Source organism: Equus przewalskii, chromosome 4 (assembly GCF_037783145.1).
Source record: "Equus przewalskii isolate Varuska chromosome 4, EquPr2, whole genome shotgun sequence".
Lineage (NCBI taxonomy): Eukaryota > Metazoa > Chordata > Mammalia > Perissodactyla > Equidae > Equus > Equus przewalskii.
In genome coordinates, this window is record NC_091834.1 from 35804684 (window position 1) to 35820332 (window position 15649).

Consider the following 15649-nt stretch of genomic DNA (forward strand, 5'->3'; position numbering starts at 1 on the left):
CTCGAATTGGACCATGAAAGATGTGTAAGTTTAGATAAGGAAGAGAAGGGAGAATAGCATTCCAGATGGGAGAGGTGATGTGGTCAAAGTCTGGGAGGTGTGAGTGTGATATATTTGGGAAATATTACTGAGAGAATAATAGACTCTCAGATTACAAAGGATAGACTGTTTCACACTTTGAATGGTAGACTAGACTCTTGTAGACTTTAAAAAGCTGTTGGAAATTTGTCATCATCGGCTAGATATCATAAAGTTGAACTTTTAGGAAGATTAATTAGGGAGGTGGCAAAGGGAGACAGGAAAGAAGAAGGGACAATTTGTAAGATATTTTAAGGAAGAATCTAAAGAATTTGTTAGTCAGTTGATGTGGATGAAAAAGGAGAGAAACAAGGCCAAGATGACTTGTTTTTTTCATTCCCTGTATCAGTGAAACTTGTACCTTAGATGTCTATATAATGGGACACAGAGTATAGGCATGTTGAGAGTCCTCAAGACCACCCCAAGGTTTGGTGATTACCTAGAAGGACTCATAGGATTCAACATATAGTTGTACTCAAGGCTAGGACTTATAACAACAAAAGGATACAAAGCAAAATCAGCCTTGAAAAGGTTTGAAAAGATGCATGGGATGAAGTCTGGAGGAAAGCAGGCACAAACTTCTAAAATCCTCTCCTAATGGAGTCATAGGACTCACTCATTTCCTATAGCAGTAAGTTCTAACAGTATGTGCTAAGTATTGTCTACAAGGAAGCTCACCCAAGCCCAGGAATTCGTTTTTTTTTTAATCAGGTATTAGTCACATAGGCATCCTCTGCCTAGAACATACCAAAATCCAGACTTCCAGAAGGAAAGCATATGTTCAGTATTAGCCATATTGTTTGCATAGTCTAGACATGAGACACTCTTACCATTTAGGGAAAGTTTTGTATTAGTGTAGGGAACTGTTTACCAGGTAAATTCCCAGATGCTGGCCAAGGGCCAAACTTCGAAGTCGGCCTTTCTAAAGAGATAGGCAGTCGCACAACTGCTCTAACTCTTCTCTGCACAATGTGTAAAAAAGTGAATTTCACGTTTTAACCTGGTAAGTTAGCTACAACTACAGTGGCATCCCAAACGTTGGTTGGGGTCAGAGTCAGCACTATAGTGCATCACTGCCTAACCTGTTAGCCTCATCTTCGAATCCTCCTCCTTTTAGCTGTACTAAAATATTTTGTTTCCCAAATACACCCTGATCTTTCACACCCCTGGGTCTTTTTGCTTGCTGTTCTGTCTGTCTAACACTGCCCATCCCCCTTCAGTCTGCCCGATGTGTTCCTACTTGTTCTTTCAGTTGGTTCAAATGTTACTACTTTTGTGTCATCTTTACCTGTCTTTCTAAGGAAGACTTGAACATTTCTTCCTCTATGCTCTTAGCATCAGTACAAGCCTTTGCTTATTGCATTTATCTGATTCTGTTATTTTTGATATTTGATTACCCTCCTGTTTCTCTTTCTGTTCCCATAGCTCCTTGTACAAACTTGCGTTTGTATCACATTATTTTTCATGCTGTTATAATTATTTGTCTACTCTTCTGCCTTTTCCACTAGATTCTAAACCCTTCAGAATCAGTCTTTATTTTTGTTTCCTCTTCTTAGCACAGTGTTTTGTTTAGCACATAGTAAAGGCTTAACAAATGTTTGCTGAATGAATGAAGTGAAGATATAGAAAGGTTGAGCTGGCAACTGCAGAGTTTACCTGATGAGCTTTATTTTCTTTAGGAAGTGGGAGGCAAGGTCCTCTGTTGAAATGTGCTCAGGGGATAGGAGTGACGTAGAGGACTTGATAAAAGGAGTAACCAAGTGAAATGGCTTTCACGGGAAATGGCTTTTATCCTGTTGCTTGCCTGCTTCTGCAGGATCCTTTGTTCATCTAGTCTAGCAAGTCCAAACTCTTTCCTCTTGCTTTTAAGTTGCTGTGTAATCTACATTTGTCTTATTTATCTAGCATTATTTCCCCCATCCTTATCCAAATTAAACCCCTCTCAACAAGACCATTGTCTTCACTAATCCTAGCATTGGTCATTTTTTCACAAATGCTCTTAGTGTTTCTTCTTATAGCCCTTCCTAATCATTGCCCAAAATGTTTGAGGCCCAAGTCAAATTTGACTTCCTCCGTAGTTACTCAGACCCACATCAGTGTTCTCTGTTATTGCCCTTATGGTCAGACTTTATAGGTTAGCCCGTCTCTAATTGTTTAATTTTATTCCCTCAACTAGTTGATAAATTCTATGAGGACAGATATACCATATTTTTACTGATTTTTATATTCTTACTCCCTTGTCACAATGCTGACCACATAGTAGATGATGACTGAATATTTGATGAATGACTAAATTAAAACACATATGGATCTGATGTATTGCTGCCTAGTTTTAATAGTTAAGGAAATAAGCTGAAATTTATCTGTTTTTGTTATTTTCTTTCTTTTTGTATGAAGAGCAGCATACCATATGTCAGTTACTTGGTTGTACATAATTTATATCCAGAGATTAATAACAGTTATGTTATCAAAGGTTGATAATATAAAATTTACTATGTATGAGTTGAAATTTCAAAGACCAAGTAATATTATAAATGTGGTGAGCTTTGTACCAAAATTCTGTGCAGCTTCTGTTTTTGCAGTACAATGAACTTTCTTGTGGATATGAAAGAACATTATACTTTCTAATATGATTTCAGTCGTTTAAAGGGAATGGGATGTGAATTACTGTGTCAAAAGAAAGCCTGGAGTAACTTGGAAGGGAAAATATTTGTATCAGAGTGTCACAATTTTAGGTGATTTTGAAAAAAACATTTTAAATGTAAAGTTGCTAGTTTTAAAAATTTGAGGTCATGTATCTACGTCACTGCTTTTCTTCTGTTATTTTCAATAGCTTCAGGGACAGCAGACAGATGATGTGAAACTTGAATTTGCAGAAGAAAACCTACCAAATGAGGAAACAGAGTTTTTATCAACCCACTCTCAGATGACCAATTTGCAAGACATTGGTAAATTTTGATTATATACTGTAATGTGTTTCTATACCAAATATTCAGTAATTTGATCTTTTCCTTTAAAATTTGGGCCAACCTGGTCACTTAGGGCATTTCACTATAACCTCTCTGGTCTCAGTTTTCTCATCCTTAAAATGAAACGTTTGGACCACTTAGCTCTTTGATCCTTTCCCTCTTCTTACATTCTGTGATTCTAAATTGTTTTCAATTTAAAAACATAAAATGGGTAAATTTAGGGGTACTACAGCCATGAAGATAGAAGAAAGGATCTTGAATTCCTGTAATCATGTTTTCATCAGTCAAATGAGTTTAAATTGAAACCTGGGTTATTAGTACTAAAAAACGTTGTTTCAAAGAAGAATGAATATTCTCTGCACACACACAAAAATGATTGTGTTATTTCACTAAGAAACTTGTATTGAAATATATGTTTTTCTCTATTCATATAACTTAGATGTCAGTCATAAAAGCAAGTTATCTACTCTGCAAGATATGGAAAAAATTAAACAACTTGAAGGACAAGTTCAAGAATTAGAAAACCTCATATCCTCTTTGCAGCAGAAATTGAAAGAGACTGAGGAAAACTATGAGGCAGAGATCCATGGTTTGCAGGAAAGGCTTCAAGCTATGAGTGAGTCCACAATTCAGCCAAGGTAACTACCTACGTATAATTTCATTCAGTAGTACAGTAGTCCCCCTTATCCATGGGGGATGCATTCCAAGACCCCCAGTGGATTCCTGAAACTGTGGATAGTACCAGACCACATATATATACTATATTTTTTCCTATAGATACATACCTATGATTAAGTTTAATTTATAAATTAGGCACAGTAAGAGATTAACAACAACAATAATAAAATAGAACACTTATAACAATGTACTATAATAAAAGTTCTGTGAATGTGGTCTCTGTAAAAATATCTTATTTTAGTGTGCTCACCCTTCTTGTGATGATGTGAGGTGATACAATGCCTGCATGATGAGATGAAGTGAAGTGAATGACATAGGCGTTGTGAGGTGGTGTCCCGGGCTGGAGGGAGTGAGACAGCACCAGATTTCATCATGCTATTCAGAGTGGTGCACAGTTTAAAACTTATGAATTATTTCTTTCTGGAATTTTCCATTTAATATTTTTAGATCATGATTGACACTGGGTAACTGAAACCACAGAAGCTGAAACTGCAGATAAGAGGAGACTACTGTATTTGTAGCTTAGTAACAATCATAGTATGGTTGTTTTAAGAAACAAGTGTAACTAAGGCAGAGTTGCTTGAAATAGATGGGAGGTAGCATTATAAAGAAATAAGAGCAAGAGATAATTCTTTGTCTTTGAAATGTGTGAAATAAAAGTTGGTGTAAACCAAAGACATTTTATTATAGGAATTTTACTTACACCCTTATTTTATAAAGATACTGGTTATTATTAAGCTGTTGGATCAAATCAGGCAATGTGCATGTGTTTGTTGTTTATTGTATGCCTAGTCTTTGCTACTGTGATGTGTGGAATACACAGGAATGTAAGATATATTCATTCCAGTTATGGCTAGACTTCCTCCAGTTGGTTGTCTAATTCTTAGATTCACCATGTCCAAAATAGAGCTCTGAATCTTCCCCTCAAAATTGGCTCCTTCTGCAGCCATCTGTATCTGTGGTGGCTCCTCTTTCTCTCATATCTCACTTCCACTCTATCAAGAAATCCTGTTGTCTCCACCTCGAAAATACATCCAAACTGGCCCACTTCTCACCAGTCCCCTGGTCCCTGCCGTCATCATGTCTCACCTGGGTTACTGCAACACCTGATTTCCCTGCTTCCACCCTAACTCTTTCCTAAAGTCTGTTCTCAACACAGTTCCAGCTTTGCTTTTAAAATTTAAGACAGATCGTGTTATGCCAGTGCTCTTCTGTCCTTACAGTGCCTTACTAGGTCCACCATGATGGGTCCCTGTTACTTCTCTGACTTTATCTCCTGCTAACTTGCCTGTCACTAACTATTCTCAAGCCACGTGACCTCCTTGAGATCCTCACAGTGTCAGCATGCTGCTTCCTTAGAGACTTCTCACTGCCATTTCTTCTTAGAATGATCTTTCTCCAGATGTTTGTATGCCTGACACACTCATCTCCTTTGGATCTTTACTTAAATGTCATGTTCTCATGAGACTTATCCTGATCATCCTATTTAAATTAAAATCATGTGTGAGAACTCTGTGTACTAATTTCCTGCTTCATTTTTTCTATATTACTTGCTATTATCTGTTTTATATATATAAAATAAAAAACAAGTCTATATATTTAGAAGGGAGTTTATTTTTGTTTGTTTTGTTTATTGTCTGTCTCCTGTGGACTTCAAGCTTTGTAAGAGTAGGGATTTTTGTCTGTTTAAGTCACTGATGTCTTCCAAACCCTGTAATAATTCCCTATGCATAGTAGTTGTTCAATAAATATTTGTTAAATGAATGAACAGTTTCTAATGTAGTTGGGAAGTGTGTATAGTATTTAGCTCTATAAAACCCTCAGAGATTTGATCTAATTTTGGCTGGCTCTGCTATTCTAGGATTGATGTCTCCATAGGCACTTTTTAATGGAAGCTCAAGACAGTTTTTATTTTTGGAGACAGAATACTGAATGTCCACACTTCTTTGGAAGTGGTCTGTTTCTCTTTGTTTTATTCAAGATCTGTGTGAAGGCTTTAGAATTGTTCACCCAGCATTGGCACAACCTTATAAGTCTTCCATTTTATTTGAGATCAGTGGTTCCCAAACTTGACCATGCGTCAGAAACACTGGAGGTTTTTGAAATTTAATATTATTTTTTGAATACTTAAAATTACAGATTACTAGATTATACGTTTGGAGAATCAGACTCAATAGCTTTGAGATGGACCCTGGACATTTGTATTTGTAAAAGATAATTTTGATGCAGGCAGTCCATAGATTGACATTTGGAAACCACTACTCTAGGTTTTCTGATATAAAAGAAAATAGGTAGATAGCAAAACTCTCTTATAACCAGCTATAGTATTTCAAGTAGCATTCCTTTAATTAATGATGCTTTCTCTCCAAAGCATGAAGAAAAGGGAGTTTTCTGGAAGTGTAGACTTACTTTACTGTTACTGCATTTGTATTTTTGCCAACTTAGCACCCTTTCTCAGAGTTCTGTAATACTAAGTGGAAATGTGTTGGTAATACCTCAGTGAAAACCATTAGTTTTCTTGCCACCTCTCCCGCCCCCGCAAAAAAGAGGTTTACTGGCTGCCACGTTCACTCTTACTAACAGTAATTCGTCAGTTACTTCTTGTAAACGTCATCACATATTTGGACACAACTGTAACATTTTCAGATAAATAGTATACTGTTCTCCTAAATAGACATGAACTAGTTTAAGAAAAATAATAGAGTCATTCATTTAACAAATATTTGCTGATGTCATACTAGAAGCCTCTTAGGGATATAGTATGGCATTAGAACAACCACAGATTTTAGAGTCAGACAGACCTGCATTTGACTCCTGATTTAACCTTTTGCATGTTTTATGATCTTGAGCAGATTATTTAAACATGTCTAAGTCACATTAGGGGCAATAAAAACTACCCTTAAGACCGTGAGGATTAAATGAAATAGTGACTGGGAAGAGCCTTGGCTAGATGCCATGGAGGAAGCTTTAGATACACAGTCACGTGTCACTTAACGACAGGGATACGTTCTGAGAAATTCGTTGTTAGGTGATTTCGTCATTGTGCTCACATTAGAGAGTGTACTTGCATAAACCTAGATGATATATCCTACTACACACCTAATCTATATGGTATTAATCTTATGGGTCCACTCTCTTATATGTGGTCCATCCTTGACTGAAACGTTGTTATGAGCTGCATGACTATATATAAAGTGGCCCTTTCCCTCAAGCAACTTCAGTGTAATCACTGAAATAATACTTATTCACAAAATAATAACTTTTAAAAACCAGTGGTTGGGAAATACAACATGGTGGTACAGTCAAAATGCTGGACTTTAAACCCATGTTTGTGTGGCATTTTTCACTGCCCATTGCTGCACATTTCTGTAATATTGCCTTTTGGAGTGGCTCCAGGGGAAATGGAAATGAAGGAATAAATATGAGATATTGAGATGGAAGGAATGTTGGGAGCAAAGCAGAGGGGAAAATCAAAGATGACCCCTTGGTGTTTGACCTAGAGAATATGGAGAATAACAGTGCATTCATACAAGTAGAGAAAGCAGGCAAGTGGGGAGTAGGACCTCAATGTAAGAGGGGAGCAGTGAACTCAGTTTTAGCCAGGCTGTTTTTGTGAATTTGAGATGAACACTTTCAAATGTAATAAAGCTACAGAATGACATCATTGTGGACTAAGTAGCAATTTTTGGAGTTTAGGTCTTAATAGGAGGAAAAATAATCAGGAGGAATTTCTAGGCAATGAAAATAAGAATCAAGACATGAAGCCAAAGATCAGAATAGTATGTGCAAGAAGCAATGAGGAAACAGACAAAATGGTGAGAGAGAAGAACCAGGAAAGAGCAGAGAAGAAAGACAAGGAAAACAAGTTTTTACAGTTGTTTAACATGAACTTAGAACACATGAATAGTCATTTCACAGCAGAGGAAACTTACAAGGCCAGTAATATTTGAAAGAATGTGTAATCTCAAAAATATAGACGTACATGTTCTAACGAAGTTTTAAGATTGCTTACAACACTATATTGCTGAAGTTTTGAGAAAATACTTAAACGATACTGTTATGGGAATAAAATTATAATGTAACTTTTTGGAATATGGCATTATATTAAAATTTTAAATATGAAGCCTAACATTTATAAGATTTTATCATATAAAAAGATCCACAGATGTGTGCAAAGATATATTTATGAGCATTTATACTGTAGCATTATTTGAATAGTGAACATGTAGAAACAACCAAATGTTTATCACTAGGGGGTTAGTTATGTAATTTATGAACTGGGACAATGACAACTTGTATCTGGCCAATTTGGGGCAAAATGAAAGTTAGAAGAGCACAGGAAGAACTGGGCAAGAGGAGGGTAGAAATAAGAAGGCAACATGGGCGCACATGAAAATGGGCGTGAGAAATTGTATTAGCTAAAAAGAAAATTATAATTTACCCCTTTAATCTTTTTCCCTCGGTTCCTAAATATTAATCTTGTTTTTATGACCCCAATTAAGTATTTTAAGAAATTTCTTTTACAAAATAGTGAATGCTTATAAAGCAATACAGAATAAAGTCATGAATACCAAAAGATACAGGGGAATAGATTAAAAACAAAGAAATCCAGAAGTGACTAGGTATAAATTAAGAATCTTCCCTTCACTGTCACTGCTCCCCATTTCCACGAGAGGTAATCATTGTTACTTTTGATATATATTCTTCCAGACTTTTTTCTATGTGTATATATGTGTGTGTGAAAATAATTTTTTAATAAAAATGAGATTTTACAAACTTTTTTACTCAATAATATCAGATAACTTTTTAAAAATGTACCTATAAATAGCTCCATGTCATACATTTGTAGTAGACTATAAAATGGCATGAAATTGAATGGTGATCTGTTAAAATACTCTATTATTCAATTGTGTTACTTTACTTTTAAGTGTCACAATGATGATTAGTCAAAATTAGTCAAAAATTAGTTAAAAATATCATTTAAGTTACAATACCTATAACTCTTGACCTGTCCTTTTTATTTCCCCCGACCTAAAACACATTTTATGCATGCTATAAATTTGGTCTAACAGTAAAACTCACACACAACTCTAATTCTTTCATTCTCTTTTATTTATATTTTAGTTTCTCTGTTGACTCAATGACAATTACTGAATCTGACATACAGAAAACAGTATACCCTGGAAGTTGTCTAAAACAGAACATTGATGGTACAATAGAGGTATTATACCTTTAAACTGTTACGTACACTGATTTTTTTCTTACTATCATTTGATGTCTGTGGTTTAGTAATTATCCAATGAATAGTTGCTGAGAAGTAAGCATAATAAATATGAAGATAATACCTTATATAAAAGAACCAGAAGAGTATATAAGTAATTTAATGTATTTTCATAGCATAGGAGAAACACAGAGAAAGTTAAAATTGAGGGGTTTTCCTCCTAAACATATTCTGGTTTAAAATTTGTGCTGTTTTGTATAACATGGACTGTGTAACAAATTAGTTTCAGTGCCCTGGCCAACAGCTTGTCTTCCCACCAGGGGAGGCTGGACCAGACCATCTTTAGAATAGCATTTAGGAATCCCCAAAATTCAAGATGCTAGGGCTGGGACAGTGGATGACGTTTCTTTCAGCACATTTATATGATATATAAAAGCATCATTTATATGATATAGAAAAGCTCTTCATCTTTTACAGTATATGCCATCTAGCTAAATCACCTTCTGCTTTTCCTCAACATTGTATATATTCCCAATTTGTGGCCACTTTTCTCAAACTTATAACTGCGAACCCTGGTCTTTACTTAGTAGATTTTTCGTTCTTAAGTCCTGCAGAAAATAAAGAATGCCCTCTCTTACTCGGGATACAGAGGAGAGATGTTGGCCACATTCTTAACTCTTTCACACTCCTATATGGACTGCTGTTCAGATGACATTCAGATAATTGGTAAAGAAAGAAATACTTCCATACTGAGAACATGTTTGCATTCTAAAAAACCATTTATGGTTTTTTCTATTTATAAAAGTAATTTGTCTTTGTAGAAAATTGGATACTATTAATAAGTACCAAGAAGAAAAGAAAATTTGCTTATAATTAATAAGCAAAGAAAGATTCTGTTAACATTACTTAAAATCAAATACACACACATCTTATTAATTATATTGAAGAAGTATCTTTATCCCATCCTAGAACTATATGTTAATAGTTGTAAATATGTAAATATATTTCTCACTTTCTGTCTTTGTTAAGTTCACAGTAGTAAGTACAATTATTTAGTAGAATTATACAGTAGAATTATTCGCCAGAATTACTGTTTTTAATTAAGAGAACAGAACTGAAAAGTATTTACTGAAATTTCTCAGAAGTTTTCTAAGAAATAGTGATGATCTGAGGATATTTTAGAGTAGTAGTGTAAAAATAAGTAGTGTATAATTAGTGTAAATAAGTATGTCATATTTTGCTTTTTAGTTTTCTGGTGAATTTGGAGTGAAACAGGAAACAAATATGGTTACATTGCTGGAAAGGCAATACCAAGAACGATTAGAAGAAGAAGTAGCTAAGGTAAGTTTATAGTTTGTCCAAAAGATTATTGTGGTTTATATTCTCTTTGAGCATTCAAAAAACATAGATTTTACTGATAGTAATGCACTTTATTTTTTGTTAGAAATTTTATACATAGCTCATCTTTAAGTTGTCGATACTGTTATCAACAACAATTGCCTTTAAGTAGAATGTTCTGTGAATTTTTCTTTGAGAAAAGATTCTTGTGTTGATGTAGAATAGTAATTAGAAACTTCTCAGGATGCCAAAATAAGTCTTTATTAAGTTGTTACCTTATGAGTAGTACCTTACGAAGGAGTTTGGCCTTCCTTAAAGTTGGGCTATATGGTAGGAAATGAGAAAGAAAGTGGTTGGTCTTTTATATATTACCTTTGCTTACCTCCTCCCAGAGAAGTTACTGTAATCTGAGTGACTATAGATACTCTTAGCTGCTATGCCCAGAGCCATTCTTTTAAACTCTTGAATACCAAACATATCACCCAGTCTACCATTGCGATTCCATTTCTTTTGCCTTGTATTCTCTTTTAAAACGTGTGTACCTGATTGGGTTCTTATATTGGAACAGCTGAGTTTTCCTGCTTATTTTATAATGTTTCAAGTGTTCTAATATAACAATCCCAGTGGAGTATATGCATTTTAAAGATGGATGATAGGATATACAGGAAATGTATAAAGAATTAGGTTAAATGTAAATTAGATGAAGAGGTCAAGACCCAAGGAACTATATGTGCCATAAAGACTTATTCACTTATATACGTGAATTGAGTGTTTAGTTCTTGGAGAGTAAAGTAAACAGTGAGGCACTGACACTTTTATATAGCTATCATTGTCTAGTTCTTTAGAGAAATGCAGACTTTCTCTGGAACTTAGTTCTTACATAAATTTCTCAGGTAGAATGTTATAGCAGGGCATCATAGTATAGCAATTAAGAGCATGAGGTTTGGTATAGGATATACTATGCTCTAAACACTTAATTCTTCTGGTTTACCACGTTTATGATCTTAGGAAAGTTACTTACCTTCTGAGTCTCAGCTCCCTCATTGTTAAAAGAGGAGTATAATAGGAATAATAGTAATTCTTACAAGGATTCAGTGAACTGATACATATAAAGCACCTAGTAGATGATAAATGATATTTTTAAACTACTCTTTTTACTGTGATAGTGGTGATGATATAAATATGTTTTGTAAAGCATCATTCATCGAAGCCAATCGCAAAGCACCAAAGTGCAGATCAGTGAAAACTGTTTCAAAGGCAGCCCAGGTACTGTGGTCTAAGAGACATTGATGGCCTAGCTTGATCCTAGAATATATAGATTGTTGACATTAGTTACCAGTACTGATGGGATTATGCTCTTTCCTATACTCCTCACATTGAATCTATTAGCATAGAAATACGATGTGATATCTCTCATCTTGGAAAAAGATTGAGAACTGTTGTTTTAAAAGATTGAGCACCATTCGTTTTTTGTGACTGTTGTTTTGTTTTGTTTTTGTGAGGAAGATTGGCCCTAAGCTAACATCTGTTGCCAATCTTCCTCTATTTTATGTGGAATGCTGCCACAGCATGGCTTGACAAGTGGTGCTAGGTCTCTGCTGGGGATCTGAACCTGCAAACCCCAGGCCGCTGAAGTGGAGCACGTGAAGTTAAGTACTGGTTAAGTACACCACTGGGCTGGCCCCTGGTTTTGTTTTGTTTTGTTTTGTTTTTTGTGAGGAGGATTGGCCCTGAGTGAACATCGGTTGCCCATTGCCTCTTTTTTTTTTTTTGGCACCTGAGCTAACATCTGTTGCCAATCTTCTTTTTTTTCTTCTTCTCCCCAAAGTGGACCCAGGATGTAGTTGTATATTCTAGTTGTAGGTCCTTCTGGTTGTGCTGTGTGGGATGCCACTTCAGCATAGCTTAATGAGTGGTGCCAGGTCCGCATCCAGGATCTGGACCAGCAAAACCCTGGGCCACCAAAGTGAAGCACATGAACCCAACCACTCAGCCATGGGTCCAGCCCTCAATCTGCCTCTTTTTGCTTGAAGAAGATTGTCCGTGAGCTAACATCTCTGCCAATCTTCCTCTGTTTTGTATATTGGATGCCACAACAGCAGAGAACCATTCTTTTAAAACCACAAGGTATATAGAAGAAGCCCAATAAGGATGGTGATTCCCAGTATAGATCACATTAGATTCAGCCTGTGATTTGTGTACGTACTACTGAAAATTAGACATTCATTTACATTTCACTGCCAGGCATTGTTCCAAATGCTGGAGTATAGCAAAGTGAGAAAGAGAAAGAGATGAAATCTTTGTTCCCATAGACCTTACATTCTAGTTGGTGCAGATAGACAATACACAGATGGTGATAAGTACTTTGAAGAAAAAACAAACCTGGGTAATAGCACTGGGAAAATTCCATGAGGAGTGAGATGGTGTTATTTTATATAAGGATATCACAGAAGGCCTCACTTTTGAAGTGGTATTAGAGGAGAACTTTGAAGGAAGTGAGCGAGTAAATCATGAAGATGACAGATTGAATGCCTTTTAAGAAAGTGTGATGCAAGAGAAAGAGAAAAGTCAAGATTTAACGTATTCCAACAAGACGTCTCGGAGAGGTAGTCAAAGAAAATTGGCAAGAATGTGAAGGTCACTTGCCCAACTGCCAGCTCTGCTGAGTTCGAGGACGGTTTGATTCAGTCCTGCCACCCGCATATTCATGGGACCTGTTTGGTGAAATATTGTGAAATCCTGGCACATATTTATCCCCTCAGCAGATGTAACTGGTTACAGGCGGAAGAAATACAGAGAAAAGAAGCCAATGCCCTGCCCTTCAGGAAAAAATATTACTCCAGGTTTTTTGACCTAAGCAACTAGAAAATTGGAGTTTGCTATTTACTTAAGTGTCAGATATAGGAGGGAAAAGACTGCAAAGGAGTAGTTTTTGAAGAGGAATGGGAAACTTAAGAATTCAGCTTTTGACCCATGAAATGTAAAGCTCTTATTAAATGTCTAAATATAAATGTTGAAGAAGTGGTTGGATATATAAATCTAGAGTTCAGGAAATAGGATAAAACTAGATATGAAAATATGGTAGTTAGTATGTAGGGCAGTGTTTTTCAAACTGTAGATTGTAACTCATTTTTAAGACATGAAATCAATTTATTGGTTTGGGACCAGGATTTTAATATTAGTGGAAATTTTTAATTATATAAAGACACACAGGTACCTAGGTATGCTTTGGGTCACAATATAAAATCTTTTTTATTGTTATGTGTGTGTTTACCATGGTTGCTGTGAAAAAAATTGAAGAAAACTGATACAGTGAGCAGGTAGAGTACAGGTCTGGAGAATGCCAGTGTTTAGAGGTCAGAGAAATGAGGAAGAACAAGAGATGGAGAAAGCAGTAAATTAAATATGGGAAGAAAAAAATTGCCTTACAGAAGCTAAGTAATAAAAGTGTATCACGAAGAAAATTTATTAAACTGTGTGATATGTTTCTGATAAGAAAGATTAGAACTGCAAATCAATCATTGAATTTTACAATGTGAAATCATTGCTGACTTTCACAAGGACATATTTGCTGGGGTAGTGAAGACAAACTATGATTAGATTGGATTTGAGAGCGCGTGAAGGAGAAGAATGAAGAGAAACTGTTTTGAGATTTTACTTGAAAGAGGAGCAAAGAAATAGTGATAGCTAAAGGGTAGCTAACAGGTTGATGTAGGGAGTCAAGTGGTGAATTTTTGTTGTTGCTGTTTTGCTTTTGTTTAAGATGAGAGATGTCACTTCGTATTTCTACACTAATAGAAATGATCGATGAGAGAGGAACAGTTGCTGGAATAGTGTCCTTGAGTAGATCAGAGAAGATGTGATCCCCTGGAGGGTTACCGTTAGATAGGAGCGTGGCAGTTTAATCCATGATAATAGGAAGGAAGGCAGAGAATATTTGGTTCATGATTCAGGTACGTTTTCAGATCTGTTATTTGAAGCCTGTGGAAGTTCCTCTGCTGATGGCTTCTATTATTAAAATAAGAAGCTAGGTCAGCAGTTGAGAATGAGAAGGGAAGAGAAGACATGAGAGCTTTAAGGAGAGAGGAAAGGGCTGTCTAGGAGAAGGAATAAGAAATGGAAAAGACAAGGGAAATTGACTAGAATTGCTCTATATCATTAAGGGCCCATTTCAAGGGTGGTGGTGGTGAATTTAAAATGAAACCAGTCAGCTTGTTTGGATTTCTGTTTTTCTCCTCAGTTAAGTTCAGCTCCATAGGCACGGAGTGGGCAGAGTTCATCGTAACCACAGGTGGAGTTTGGTTAGATGATATAGTAAATGGTAAAGGAGGGAATACAGGGTAGCTGAGTCTGTTTTTTTAGTTTCCAAACTACACAGTTCTTTTAATTCTTGTTGTTACTCATTTCTAATCTAAATGCATATACAAAAGAAGGTGATTTTTATACCAATTTTTCTATGTTTCAAAAGCTTCCTTTCTAACTTAACATATGGTCAGATTTTTGTTGTTGGTAGTCATCTTTATTGAGGTATAATTTACATACAATGAAATTCAACAATTATAAGCACAAAACTTGGTGAGTTTTAACCAATGTTTATAGTTATGACACCAACACCACAATTGAAATATAAAACATTTCTATCACCTGCAAAGTTTCTTCATAACCTTTTGGAGACAGTCTCTTCCTTTTTATATTGCTGGATTCTATTTGCTTACATTTTGTCAAGGATATTTATGTCTATAAAATTATCCGTAGTTTTATTTTCTTGTAATGTCCTTGTTTGGTTTTGATATCAGCATAATGCTGGCCTCGTAAAATGTTGAAATATATTCCTTCTATTTTCTGGAAGAATTTATGTAAAATTGGCGTTATTTTATCCTTAAATATTTTGAAGAATTTGCTAGTGAATCAAGCTGAGCCTGAAATTTTACTTGTTGGAAAGTTTTTTTTTTCTGCTTTTTTTTTCCCCTCCCCAAATCCCCCAAGTTCATCATTGTATATTTTAGTTATTAGTCCTACTAGTTGTGGCATGTGGGATACCGCCTCAGCATGGCCTGACAAGTCCACATGCCATGTCCATGCCCAGGATCCGAACCAGCAAAACCCTGGGCCGCCAAAGCGGAACTAGCGAACTTCACTCAGCCACAGGGCCAGCCCCGGAAAGTTTTTTTAAACTATGAATCCAATTTCCTTAATAGCTTTGTTTTATTCAGTTATTTCTTTTAGACTGAGCTTTGGTAGTTTGTCTCTCTCAAGGATTTGGTTCATTTTTTCTAAGCTGCTGAATTTATATTGGTAATATTGTTCATAATATCCCTTTTCATTTAATGTCTGTGGGATCTATATATTTTTAAAAATTATTTTA

The 15649-nt window shown here is 35.6% G+C and overlaps 1 protein-coding gene across 21 annotated transcripts in view; it reads left to right on the plus strand.

Moving 5' to 3' along the window:
- AKAP9 (A-kinase anchoring protein 9) overlaps positions 1-15649 on the plus strand; it is a 160158-nt gene that overhangs the window by 60589 nt on the left and 83920 nt on the right. For all 21 annotated transcript variants that reach the window (XR_011539500.1, XR_011539501.1, XR_011539503.1 and 18 more), the window contains 4 exons: positions 2912-3026; positions 3487-3685; positions 8850-8946; positions 10195-10287. Coding sequence is in view for 8 of the 21 variants with exons in the window: in XM_070617462.1 (XP_070473563.1) it covers positions 2912-3026; positions 3487-3685; positions 8850-8946; positions 10195-10287 (504 nt within the window). In the remaining 13 variants the exon portion in view is untranslated. The remainder of the gene's footprint in view (positions 1-2911; positions 3027-3486; positions 3686-8849; positions 8947-10194; positions 10288-15649) is intronic.